At 57.6% G+C, this 12,990-nt stretch overlaps 1 protein-coding gene across 1 annotated transcript in view; it reads right to left on the bottom strand.

Moving 5' to 3' along the window:
* Nucleotides 1-12,990, bottom strand: part of LOC142465060 (telomerase protein component 1-like) — a 39,807-nt gene that overhangs the window by 1,055 nt on the left and 25,762 nt on the right. The window contains 19 exon segments of the mRNA XM_075568949.1: nt 22-126; nt 806-897; nt 1,193-1,340; nt 1,470-1,605; nt 1,724-1,842; nt 2,787-2,929; nt 3,045-3,180; nt 3,273-3,340; nt 3,834-3,972; nt 4,094-4,201; nt 4,427-4,537; nt 5,180-5,334; nt 5,493-5,705; nt 6,461-6,617; nt 6,737-6,946; nt 7,191-7,346; nt 7,529-7,628; nt 8,076-8,200; nt 8,491-8,608. Of these exon segments, the coding sequence (XP_075425064.1) occupies nt 22-126; nt 806-897; nt 1,193-1,340; nt 1,470-1,605; nt 1,724-1,842; nt 2,787-2,929; nt 3,045-3,180; nt 3,273-3,340; nt 3,834-3,972; nt 4,094-4,201; nt 4,427-4,537; nt 5,180-5,334; nt 5,493-5,705; nt 6,461-6,617; nt 6,737-6,946; nt 7,191-7,346; nt 7,529-7,628; nt 8,076-8,200; nt 8,491-8,608 (2,539 nt within the window).

Genomic DNA, 12,990 nt, shown 5'->3' with positions numbered 1-12,990 from the left:
GAGAGGGGGGGGGGACTGTACCTGTCTGAAAGGGCTGCACTCCCAAACCTTCACCGTCTGGTCGGCGGACGATGTAATAATGAGGTCATCTGTCACATGGAGAGATGAGATGGAAGCGGAGTGTATCTGAGAGATGGGACAAGGAGAGACGGCTGAGACTTGGCCCATCTCAAGTGAATAGAATTGATGGAGCACCAAAGCATAACGGTAAGAGGTAGAGAGGCAAATGTGTTAACACGGCACAGGTTTGCTTTTTTACATTTGACAAAATAAAAAAATATTTTTTAAATATTTATAAGTTTCAGCAATTTCTCCATTTTTTTTTTTAAGATTATCAAATATTAAATGCAAAAAGCTCTATTTCCACCCATCTCCAATAAAAAAAAAGCCCCACTTTCATCTGTCTGACACGGAGAACGTCACAGAGAATGAGGGGGGGAGGGGGAGTTGAGAGAGAGAAGCTAGAGAGCAAATATATTGTGTGTGGCCCGCAAAACTTATTAATGCTCGTGGAGTGGGCCGCCAGACACAATTACCCACCCCTGCTGCAGCGAAAGTGAGAGCACAGAAGGATAATGTGACCATTCAAAAAGTACTGGATCACACCAAATCGGGAGTATGAAATCGAGCCGGGTATTCCTCTGACTCGTACGCAAGAATATGTATCTAATGGACCCAAATGAAAAATGTGGGCTTTGGTGCAACTTGGTCTCACAGACATTATGAGCCAGTACTTTGTGCATTAGAAGTGATGATGCGACTGGCCCAGAGTGCTTCCTAGAGCAGCAACGGGGCATCTTGGTACCTGTTTTCTTTCCCACTTGACAGTCTTTATGCCTTTGGAACCTCCCACGTCTGAGGTTTGTAACCACAGTCCCCCACTGGAGTCCGAGGCGCCTGCATGAAAGATGGACGCAGATCAGGGACTGAGACGGAACAAGCACAGTGCAGTAACCATTGGATGCTGACAACTATTAAGTGGCTTTGTTGCAAGTTCAAGTGAATAGATGCTCAGAAAGAACACAGATTTCTGCCATTCTTAATAAGTGCTTGTGAGTCCTTTCTATGGTAAGCACCTTCCCTGGTGAGAGATTTCTGTGCGTGTGCATATACAAGTAGTGGGCTAGGTGGTCACGGATTTGTATTTGGAGGGGGTCTGTTAAATGGAAAGCAGAACAGGGTTGTGCCTTACCAAACCCAGGCTGGGATGCAGTGATGATGCTGTCAGAATGCAGCAGTTCCCGGGGAGGCAGGAGCGCGGGTTCCGTCGCTCTGTCTGCGGGGAGTGAGGGACGCAGGAGTGCGGGTTCCGTCGCTCTGTCTGCGGGGAGTGAGGGACGCTGGGGTGGGAGGGGGGAGAGAGAACAATCCAAGTCAAACACCCCAGGGCTGAACACTCTCTGTCTCTCTCGCAATCCAGTACCCATAAACAGTATATAGAGCGATCCGGTCTCCGTAACAAACAGTACCTGCAGCGATCCAGTCTTTGGTTCCAGGAGAAAATCCTCTCCATACACTGTGTGCAGCTGCAGCTGGCTCTGTGAGGGGGCGAGGGCTGCACGGACCACCAGGGACCCCACTTCCAGGGTGAACGCTTTCTTGGCTCTGCAGGGAGAGAGCGTTGTCATGTGGCCCCCTGTGCAACACGCACACACACACACACACACACACACACACACACACACACACACACACACACGCCTCCCCTTCCTCTCACACTCACCTTACGTCACCTCCCTTGCACGGAAGTAGGACCCAGCGGGAAACTTTCGTATCGTTGGTAACTGCACAAAACGTGCGTGGAGAGGTGAAGAGAAGCGAGGAGACACACAGCTCACTGCACTGTAACACAGAGAAACAACATTACACACTGCTCACTGCACTGTAACACAGAGACACAACATTACACACTGCTCACTGCACTGTAACACAGAGACACAACATTACTCACTGCTCACTGCACTGTAACACAGAGACACAACATTACACACTGCTCACTGCACTGTAACACAGAGAAACAACATTACACACTGCTCACTGCACTGTAACACAGAGACACAACATTACTCACTGCTCACTGCACTGTAACACAGAGACACAACATTACACACTGCTCACTGCACTGTAACACAGAGACAACATTACACACTGCTCACTGCACTGTAACACAGAGACACAACATTACACACTGCTCACTGCACTGTAACACAGAGACAACATTACACACTGCTCACTGCACTGTAACACAGAGACACAACATTACTCACTGCACTGTAACACAGAGACACAACATTACACACTGCTCACTGCACTGTAACACAGAGACAACATTACACACTGCTCACTGCACTGTAACACAGAGACACAACATTACACACTGCTCACTGCACTGTAACACAGAGACAACATTACACACTGCTCACTGCACTGTAACACAGAGACACAACATTACACACTGCTCACTGCACTGTAACACAGAGACACAACATTACTCACTGCACTGTAACACAGACAACATTACACACTGCTCACTGCACTGTAACACAGAGACACAACATTACACACTGCTCACTGCACTGTAACAGACAACATTACACACTGCTCACTGCACTAACACAGAGACAACATTACACACTGCACTGGAACAGAAACAAACTACGCAGACATCTTGCTGCACTGTAGCCCAGACACTACACAACATATTGTAACAGACACACATTACATAGTTCACTGTAACACAGCCACATTACACACATCGAGCCACTTGGGAAGAGCGTCTGCGTTACCTGCAGTGTCAGCACAGCCACCCTCTGCTTCCACTTCCACACGATCACATCCCCCGTCTCTCCGCCTGACACCACCAGCTCTGTGTCCGGAGACCATGTGACTGCGGTGACTGCGCCGGCGTGACGGGTCTCCGCGAGACGCCCTGCCGAGTGTCAACCACGCAGGTTAACAACACACAGGATCCCCTATGCAGCAGCCGTCACTCTGCGTAGCACATCCCTTCCCCCACCCTGTGTCCCCATGCCCCCTATCCATACCGTCCCTGTGTGGCGCCCCCCACAGGTTAACCGAGCCGTCCTGTGCAGCTGTGACAAGGACCTCGCACCCGGGATCTGCTGCTGCAGACGACGTCACCGCCGCTCCGTGTCCGAGTAATGTCTGCACCTGATCCATCTAAGAGGGGGAGGGGGATTGAGTGACCCTGCCATGCTATAAATACCCTGCACCCCAAGGACCCCCACCAGCCTGCGCTGCAAGTGTCTCACCTGCAGAGGGCTCCACTTTAACACTGACCCATCAGCGCCGGCTGTGAATACCACGAGATCATCGTCACCTGCAACAGGACAGTCAGGGACGCTATTAAACACAAGTCTCTCACGGCCCCTCGGTCTGGCAGATTATTGGCAGGACTCCAGGAGCCCACGCTCATATAGTAGTATGAAACGTGGCAGCAGGAATCGCTGTCTCTGAGGTCGGGCCACTGATGTGTGATCGTTATCAATCGTGAACATTCAATTGAATGTCCATTAATGATCAATGGTGATTCTTGCACCTTTCCGTTGCTCTCTTTATTTATCAGTCTCTCACGCGCAAACACACAGTGACACAAACACACAGTGACACACACACACAGTGGCACACACACACTGTGGCACACACACACTGTGACACACACACACTGTGACACACACACTGTGACACACACACACTGTGACACACACACACTGTGACACACACACTGTGACACAGTGTCACACACACACTTTCATAAACATCACCACATCAGTCTGTCTCTCACATCACACACGCTAACCCAGAAGTCTCACCGCGGCTGTCTCTTGGTTCCCAGTGCGCCGCACACTGATTTAAAGGGCCGGAGTGGGCTGTGATGCTGGCGATCTCGAGACCTGCGAGACTCCAAACCTTCAGACAACCGCTCCTGCTGACAGTCAGCACGCGCTCCCCCTGTCAGCAGCAAAGAGAGACAGACGGCGGTCACGCTGAGGCTGCCGAGAATTACCGAGCACGGGATCGTACAGCAGGGGTCACAGAGACAGAAGGGAAGGTCAGAGACCGCAGAGCATACCATGCAGAGAGCGCTGCTGACCGCACCCTGATGTCCTACAAACTCTAAGAGACGCTCCTCTCGCTGAATGTCCCAGAGACACACAGAGCCGTCTCCCGAGCACGAGACCTGCAGAGAGAGAGAGACAGTCATTTATACAAATAGAGTGCGAGATCCTGTGAGAGATAGAGACAACCTGTGACATACAGACAGAGTAACATCCAGTGAGATAGACAGAGACATGTATCATGTGAGACATCTGCAGGTTTTCTGTGCGAGACAGTTTACACAGAGACATGCAGAGATGCCCTTTAAGACACATAGAGAAGAGGTCCCTGTATTTCCGTGTCTCACCAGCAGAGCAGCGTCAGTCCAGGCGCAGCCCGTTACCCAGTCTCTGTGGCAGGACAGCAGCGAGTGCGCGAGAGTGGCAGGGTTCGAGGAGACATCCCAACACAGCACAGACTGAGAGACAGTGAGAGAGGGGTCACAGAAAATGACAAGTCACTGTGTGTTACCAAGTCTGGAACAGTGTGTCAGTTTGTGTGAATGGGGAATGGCTCCGCCATGTCTCACCCAGTCCCTCCCCCCATTCTCTCTCTTTCTAACGCGCCACCCCCTCTCTCACCCAGTCCTTCCCAGCTCTCTTCTCCCACCTCAACCCCCATCCCATCCCTCACTCCTCACCTAGTCCTTCTCTCTCCCCCCTCCCTCTCTTACTCAGTGCCTCCCCACCTCTCACCCGTTCCTTCCCTGCCCTCTCCCCCAGCTCTTCCCCCCCATTCCTCACCAGTTCCTTCTCTCTCCCATCCCTTCTCTTACCCAGCTCCTCCCCACCTGTCCCCCTCCTCCATCCCCCACCCTCTCTCTCATGGTCCCTCTGTCTGTCTCTCCCTCCCTACCCCTCCCCCCACTCACCCAGTTCCTCTCTTACTCATCTCTTCCCCCCTCTGTCACCCAGTCCCTCTCCTACCGTCCTCACCCAGCCCTTCTCACTTGGTCCCTCTCTCTCTCTTCTCTGTCCCTCTTCCCCCTCCCCTCCTCTTCTCTCTCCCGGTCTATCCCCTCTCCCCCTTCCACTCGGTTCCTCCCCCCCCTCTCTCTCACCCGATCCTGCCCCCCTGTAGCGAGCAGCCTCCCATCCAGACTGAAGGAGCAGCATGTGACTGCAGCCGTGTGACCTCGGAGAACAGAGACAGGGGAGGGAGGCGAGACAGCCGAGAGCAGCTCACACAGTGACCAGAGACAGACCGAGACATCCTCTGAAACAAGAGAGAGAGTGTGAGAAACGAGAGAGTGAGAGATCTGCTGAAACCCGATACAGACTCAAATATCCTCTGAAACTGGAGCATCCTCTGTCTGTCTCTGGTATCAGGGAGTGTCAGAGACACTGAAGGAGACAGACACAGAGAGTTCTCACCAGACGCTGAAGCCAGAAGTTGGGAAGAGACAGCCAAGGCCTGCACGGAGCGCTGGTGTGCATTAAGAGACAGCCGACAGCGAGTCTGGCCTGAAGAGACTTCCCAGATCCGCACCAAGTTATCTGAGCTTCCAGTGACCAGAACCTCTTCCGAGAGCCAAGCAACACTAATCACAGCCACATCTGCAAGGTTACATTCTGCCACAAGAGCGCCTGTGAGAGAGGGAGGGAAGAGACGGCCCATGAGAGGGAGGGAAGAGACGGCCCATGAGAGGGAGGGCGTGAAGAGACGGCCCATGAGAGGGAGTGAAGAGACGGCCCATGAGAGGGAGGGAGTGAGGAGACGGCCCATGAGAGGGAGGGAGGGAAGAGACGACCCATGAGAGGGAGGGCGTGAAGAGACGGCCCATGAGAGGGAGGGAGGGAGTGAAGAGACGGCCCATGAGAGGGAGGGAGTGAGGAGACGGCCCATGAGAGGGAGGGAGGGAAGAGACAACCCATGAGAGGAAGGAAAACGATGACCCATGAGAGGGACAAAGAGATGACCATGAGAGGGAGAAAAGACAGTGAATAAGCAACACTTAGCTAGTTTCCTACCTTCTGTTAAGACCCCATTTGATTTGCAAGCTTAATAGTTAGGATCCCCTTGTATGTATCCTAAGTCATTTGCTGTATTAACCGCCACCACTTCTGCTAGGAGGATGTTCCATGGATCCAACACCCTTTCAGTGAAGGACTTCCCCCGACTTCCCATCACTTCAGAGCAGGACTTCTAGCTCTAACACTTCTCTCTCTGGAGAACTGAACACTGGATCTAGCAGAGGTCTGGCCACTGGTCTGTAATGTGGTATCAGCAGCTCCCCCCTTTTCTGCTGGTGATACCTCTCCCAACACACCCCAGAATCCTGCAGCAGTGGTAAGGTCAACCAACGGTCACCCCACCCCTGCTCTGCCTGGCTAGTCCTCACCAGTAGACGTGCTGTAGACACAGACAGGATCCGAGTGATACCCAACAGCCAGACGATGTCCATTTGGCGAGACGGCGAGAGAGAGCGCAGGGGAGCATGCGGTCTCGGCACATACTCGCCTATTCAACCTTCCCAGACCCCCCGACCAGATCTGCACCTGTGGGGGAGGAGAAAATGCAGAGTTATACTCTGGCTCTACGTGCGCCTGCGCTCTGCCACTGCCTCTAAGCGCGCTCTCTTCCTGAGCTCTGCCACTGCCTCTAAGCGCGCTCTCACCTTGCCATCCTCTCCCCCGGTTAGAAGATTTTCTCCGTGCCACAGAAAGCTGGTGGTCAGCGCAGAGCCGCTGTGCGCTCTAAAGCGAGAGAGCTGAACCTGCATTTCCCACCCCCAGAGAGTGACCCAACCATCGAGACTCCCCGAGACCACTGTACTGCCCCCTGGCGAGAAAGAGACTGCTCTGACCGACGAGCCTCCACAGAGAACCTGAAAGGAAAGGAAAGAGAAGAGGAGAGAGAGAGAGAGCAGCACTGTCAGGGATAGTGTGGCAGTGAGCGTGAATGGTAGGGTAAATGTGAGTGTGAGTGGTGGGAGGAGAGTGTGAATGTGAGTGGTGGCGGGAGTGTAATTGGTAGGGTGTGTGGCAATGGGTGCGAGTGGTGGGGGGCGTGACAATGAGTGTGAGTGGTTGGGTGTGTGTGTGTGAGAGATGGGTATACAGTCGTCTCACAGCACTTCGCTTCCAGTTGTCCAATCTGAGCACCGTTATCCGCCCGTCCCAGGACCCCACCGCAATCACATGACCTCTGGGGTGGAATGTTGCACAGTTCAGAGGGCTGGGGAAGGAGTTGGTACCCAGGACAGAACCGCGGCTGGTGTCCCAGAGCTGAGAAGAGAGAGAAGAGAGAAACACAGTGACTAGGAGTGGGCATGGAGAGGGAAGGAGTCGGAGGCAGAGAGTGTGTGTAGCAGGAAGATAGAATAGAAGAGGGATACCCAGTGAATGGGAGAGGGTGAGAAAGAGCCAGGAAAGGCAGTGGAGAGTGCAGGAGGGAGAGTTACACTCACTTTGAGCTGGGAGTCCAGAGAGCACGTGAGGAGCTGCCTGCGATCAGCACTAACACAGCACCCGGTGACCTGCCGCCGGTGAGCCCGAGACCGGTGCATGCTGGGAAACAGAAGGGAAAAAACATACAATATATCATGTGCCCCCAGAGGAGCCAAAACGTCACAACACATATGTAGAAATGCTTCCGTATGCACCCAGCCCAGCCACCAGCCTGTGTGGGGCCGCCACCAGCCTGTATGGGGCCGCCACCAGCCTGTGTGGGGCCTGGGACACAAATATAACCCATGGCCATAAGTTATTGAGGTGGGGGTGCCCTTGTTTCTGGGATTTACTGTTGGCTCTGGCAGAGGAAGGGACCCGAGCAATCCTGGAAGTCACAACCAACTTCCTGTCAGGCCCCCTTCTGTTCCCAGCTTGGGACAGTTGCCTTGGCCCTACCTCCATGATGGTTGCCCTGTGTGTGCATCTGGATGTACACACACACACACACACACACAAAAGCATGACAGGACACATATACATATGCCGTTGTATGACCCCCATTACCGGCAGCCATCAGGGATGTTCCACATCTCCAGCATCCCGTCGTACGAAGTGACGCAGAGCAAATGGTCCGAGATAAACGCGCAGGCGGAGACTCCATCACAGCCACTGTGCAGCGTCCTCACTTCCTGTGCCGGGGGAGAGGGGAAAGGGACCGTTCCATCATCCCAACAAAAGATCCCTGCTAGATCATGTACCGCAACGATATGTTCCACAACGGACACTGTAGATCTTTGGGTTGTAAGGACATTCATTGGAATAATGAGGGAGGCTGCAGAACGTTGAGATTCATTACTAATCACGGTAAAGACCATGCTTGGAGTAACTGGCCGAGGCTGGAATTGAACCCACAACAAAAAGCACGCCCCATTCAGTGCTAAAAAGGCTAGGGGAGGCACGGGTATATTTGCTCACTCACCTCTCCGCTGTCTGTGTTGAGGAGGTGCAGGGACCCATCGCTGGTGCCCACTGCTGCCAGCCGACCCCCGGGGCACAGACTGACACATCCCGGGACAGACAGGTACTCCAACGATTTGCTGCTTATACCCAGAGCCGGGGGAGAGTAAGAGGAGAATATGATCCCATACGCAAAAGTCGGAGAATCCTATGGGGGCTGCGTGATATTCGGAGTTATGTTGAGAGACGTGTTATCCCGGAAGAATGTCACGTACCACGTCTGTATCTCTACCATGGGCAGCCCCCCCCCACATCTCTACCATGGGCAGCCCCCCCCCCACATCTCTACCATGGGCAGCCCTCACCCCACATCTCTACCATGGGCAGCCCCCCCCCCCCACATCTCTACCATGGGCAGCCCCCCCCCACATCTCTACCATGGGCAGCCCCCCCCCCCCCACATCTCTACCATGGGCAGCCCCCCCCCCCACATCTCTACCATGGGCAGCCCCCCCCCCACATCTCTACCATGGGCAGACCTCACACCCCACATCTCTACCATGGGCAGCCCTCACCCCCCACATCTCTACCATGGGCAGCCCTCACCCCCCACATCTCTACCATGGGCAGCCCTCCCCCCACATCTCTACCATGGGCAGCCCTCCCCCCCACCACATCTCTACCATGGGCAGCCCTCACCCCCACATCTCTACCATGGGCAGCCCTCCCCCCCACATCTCTACCATGGGCAGCCCTCCCCCCCACATCTCTACCATGGGCAGCCCCCCCCACACATCTCTACCATGGGCAGCCCTCCCCCCCACATCTAAACCATGGGGAGCCCTCCCCCCCCACATCTCTACCATGGGCTGCCCCCCCACCCACATCTCTACCATGGGCAGCCCTAACCCCCACATCTCTACCATGGGCAACCCTCCCCCCCCACATCTCTACCATGGGCAGCCCCCCCACCCACATCTCTACCATGGGCAGCCCTCCCCCCCCACATCTCTACCATGGGCAGCCCTCCCCCCCACATCTCTACCATGGGCAGCCCTCCCCCCAAATCTCTACCATGGGCAGCCCCCCCCCACATCTCTACCATGGGCAGCCCTCCCCCCCCATCTCTACCATGGGCAGCCCCTCCCCCACAACTCTACCATGGGCAGCCCTCCCCCCACAACTCTACCATGGGCAACCCTCCCCCCCACATCTCTACCATGGGCAGCCCTCACCCCCCACATTTCTACCACGGGCAGCCCTCACCCCCCACATCTCTACCATGGGCAGCCCTCACCCCCCACATCTCTACCATGGACAGCCCTCCCCCCCACCACATCTCTACCATGGGCAGCCCTCCCCCCACATCTCTACCATGGGCAGCCCTCCCCCCCAAATCTCTACCATGGGCAGCCCTCCCCCCCCACATCTCTACCATGGGCAGCCCCCCCACCCACATCTCTACCATGGGCAGCCCTCCCCCCCCACATCTCTACCATGGGCAGCCCCCCCCCCCACATCTCTACCATGGGCAGCCCTCCCCCCCACATCTCAACCATGGGCAGCCCTAACCCTCACATCTCTACCATGGGCAGCCCCCCCCCCACATCTCTACCATGGGCAGCCCTCCCCCCACATCTCTACCATGGGCAGCCCTCCCCCCCACATCTCTACCATGGGCAGCCCTCCCCCCCAAATCTCTACCATGGGCAGCCCTCCCCCCCACATCTCTACCATGGGCAGCCCCCCCCCCACATCTCTACCATGGGCAGCCCCCCCACCCACATCTCTACCATGGGCAGCCCTCCCCCCCCCACATCTCTACCATGGGCAGCCCTCCCCCCCACATCTCTACCATGGGCAGCCCTCCCCACACATCTCTACCATGGGCAGCCCTAACCCTCACATCTCTACCATGGGCAGCCCCCCCCACATCTCTACCATGGGCAGCCCTCCCCCCCACATCTCTACCATGGGCAGCCCTCCCCCCCACATCTCTACCATGGGCAGCCCCCCCCCCCACATCTCTACCATGGGCAGCCCCCCCCCCACATCTCTACCATGGGCAGCCCCTCCCCCACATCTCTACCATGGGCAACCCTCCCCCCCACATCTCTACCATGGGCAGCCCTCACCCCCCACATCTCTACCATGGGCAGCCCTCCCCCCCACATCTCTACCATGGGCAGCCCTCACCCCCCACATCTCTACCATGGGCAGCCCTCCCCCCCACCACATCTCTACCATGGGCAGCCCTCCCCCACATCTCTACCATGGGCAGCCCTCCCCCCACATCTCTACCATGGGCAGCCCCCCCCCCCACATCTCTACCATGGGCAGCCCTCCCCCCCACATCTCTACCATGGGCAGCCCCCCTCTCACATCTCTACCATGGGCAGCCCCCCCCCCACATCTCTACCATGGGCAGCCCCCCCCCCACATCTCTACCATGGGCAGCCCTCCCCCCCACATCTCTACCATGGGCAGCCCTCCCCCCCCACATCTCTACCATGGGCAGCCCTCCCCCCCCACATCTCTACCATGGGCAGCCCCCCCACCCACATCTCTACCATGGGCAGCCCTCCCCCCCCCACATCTCTACCATGGGCGGGCAGCCCCCCCCCCCACGTCTCTACCATGGGCAGGCAGCCCTCCCCCCCACATCTCTACCATGGGCAGCTCCCCCCACATCTCTACCATGGGTGGGCAGCCCCCCCCCCCCACATCTCCACCATGGGCAGCCCCCCCGCCACATCTCTACCATGGGCAGCCCTCCCCCCCACATCTCTACCATGGGCAGCCCTCCCCCCCCACATCTCTACCATGGGCAGCCCCCCCCACATCTCTACCATGGGCAGCCCTCCCCCCCACATCTCTACCATGGGCAGCCCTCCCCCCACATCTCTACCATGGGCAGCCCTCCCCCCACATCTCTACCATGGGCAGCCCTCCCCCCCACATCTCTACCATGGGCAGCCCTCCCCCCACATCTCTACCATGGGCAGCCCTCCCCCCCACATCTCTACCATGGGCAGCCCTCCCCCCCACATCTCTACCATGGGCAGCCCTCCCCCCCACATCTCTACCATGGGCAGCCCTCCCCCCACATCTCTACCATGGGCAGCCCTCCCCCCCACATCTCTACCATGGGCAGCCCTCCCCCCACATCTCTACCATGGGCAGCCCTCCCCCCCACATCTCTACCATGGGCAGGCCTCCCCCCCACAGCTCTACCATGGGCAGCCCTCCCCCCCCACATCTCTACCATGGGCAGCCCTCCCCCCCCCACATCTCTACCATGGGCAGCCCTCCCCCCCCCACATCTCTACCATGGGCAGGCCTCCCCCCCACAGCTCTACCATGGGCAGCCCTCCCCCCCACATCTCTACCATGGGCAGCCCTCCCCCCCCCACATCTCTACCATGGGCAGCCCCCCCCACACATCTCTACCATGGGGAGCCCTCCCCCCCACATCTCTACCATGGGCAGCCCTCCCCCCCACATCTCTACCATGGGCAGCCCCCCCCACACATCTCTACCATGGGCAGCCCTCCCCCCCCCACATCTCTACCATGGGCAGCCCTCCCCCCCACATCTCTACCATGGGCAGCCCTCCCCCCCACATCTCTACCATGGGCAGCCCTCCCCCCACATCTCTACCATGGGCAGCCCTCCCCCCCACATCTCTACCATGGGCAGCCCTCCCCCCACATCTCTACCATGGGCAGCCCTCCCCCCCACATCTCTACCATGGGCAGGCCTCCCCCCCACAGCTCTACCATGGGCAGCCCTCCCCCCCCACATCTCTACCATGGGCAGCCCTCCCCCCCCCACATCTCTACCATGGGCAGCCCCCCCCACACATCTCTACCATGGGGAGCCCTCCCCCCCACATCTCTACCATGGGGAGCCCTCCCCCCCACATCTCTACATTGGGCAGCCCTCCCCCCCACATCTCTACCATGGGCAGCCCTCCCCCCCACATCTCTACCATGGGCAGCCCTCCCCCCACATCTCTACCATGGGCAGCCCTCCCCCCCACATCTCTACCATGGGCAGCCCCCCCCCCCCCACATCTCTACCATGGGCAGCCCTCCCCCCCACATCTCTACCATGGGCAGCCCCCCCCCCCCACATCTCTACCATGGGCAGCCCTCCCCCCCACATCTCTACCATGGGCAGCCCTCCCCCCCACATCTCTACCATGGGCAGCCCTCCCCCCCCACATCTCTACCATGGGCAGCCCTCCCCCCCCACATCTCTACCATGGGCAGCCCCCCCACCCACATCTCTACCATGGGCAGCCCCCCCCCCCACATCTCTACCATGGGCGGGCAGCTCTCCCCCCCACATCTCTACCATGGGCAGCTCCCCCCACATCTCTACCATGGGCGGGCAGCCCCCCCCCACATCTCTACCATGGGCAGCCCTCCCCCCCACATCTCTACCATGGGCAGCCCTCCCCCCCCACATCTCTACCATGGGCAGCCCCCCCCACACATCTCTACCATGGGCAGCCCTC

This window comes from Ascaphus truei, chromosome 13, assembly GCF_040206685.1.
Source record: "Ascaphus truei isolate aAscTru1 chromosome 13, aAscTru1.hap1, whole genome shotgun sequence".
NCBI lineage: Eukaryota > Metazoa > Chordata > Amphibia > Anura > Ascaphidae > Ascaphus > Ascaphus truei.
The sequence above is the reverse complement of the archived record's forward strand: the minus strand, read 5'-3'. Positions and strand labels throughout refer to the sequence as shown.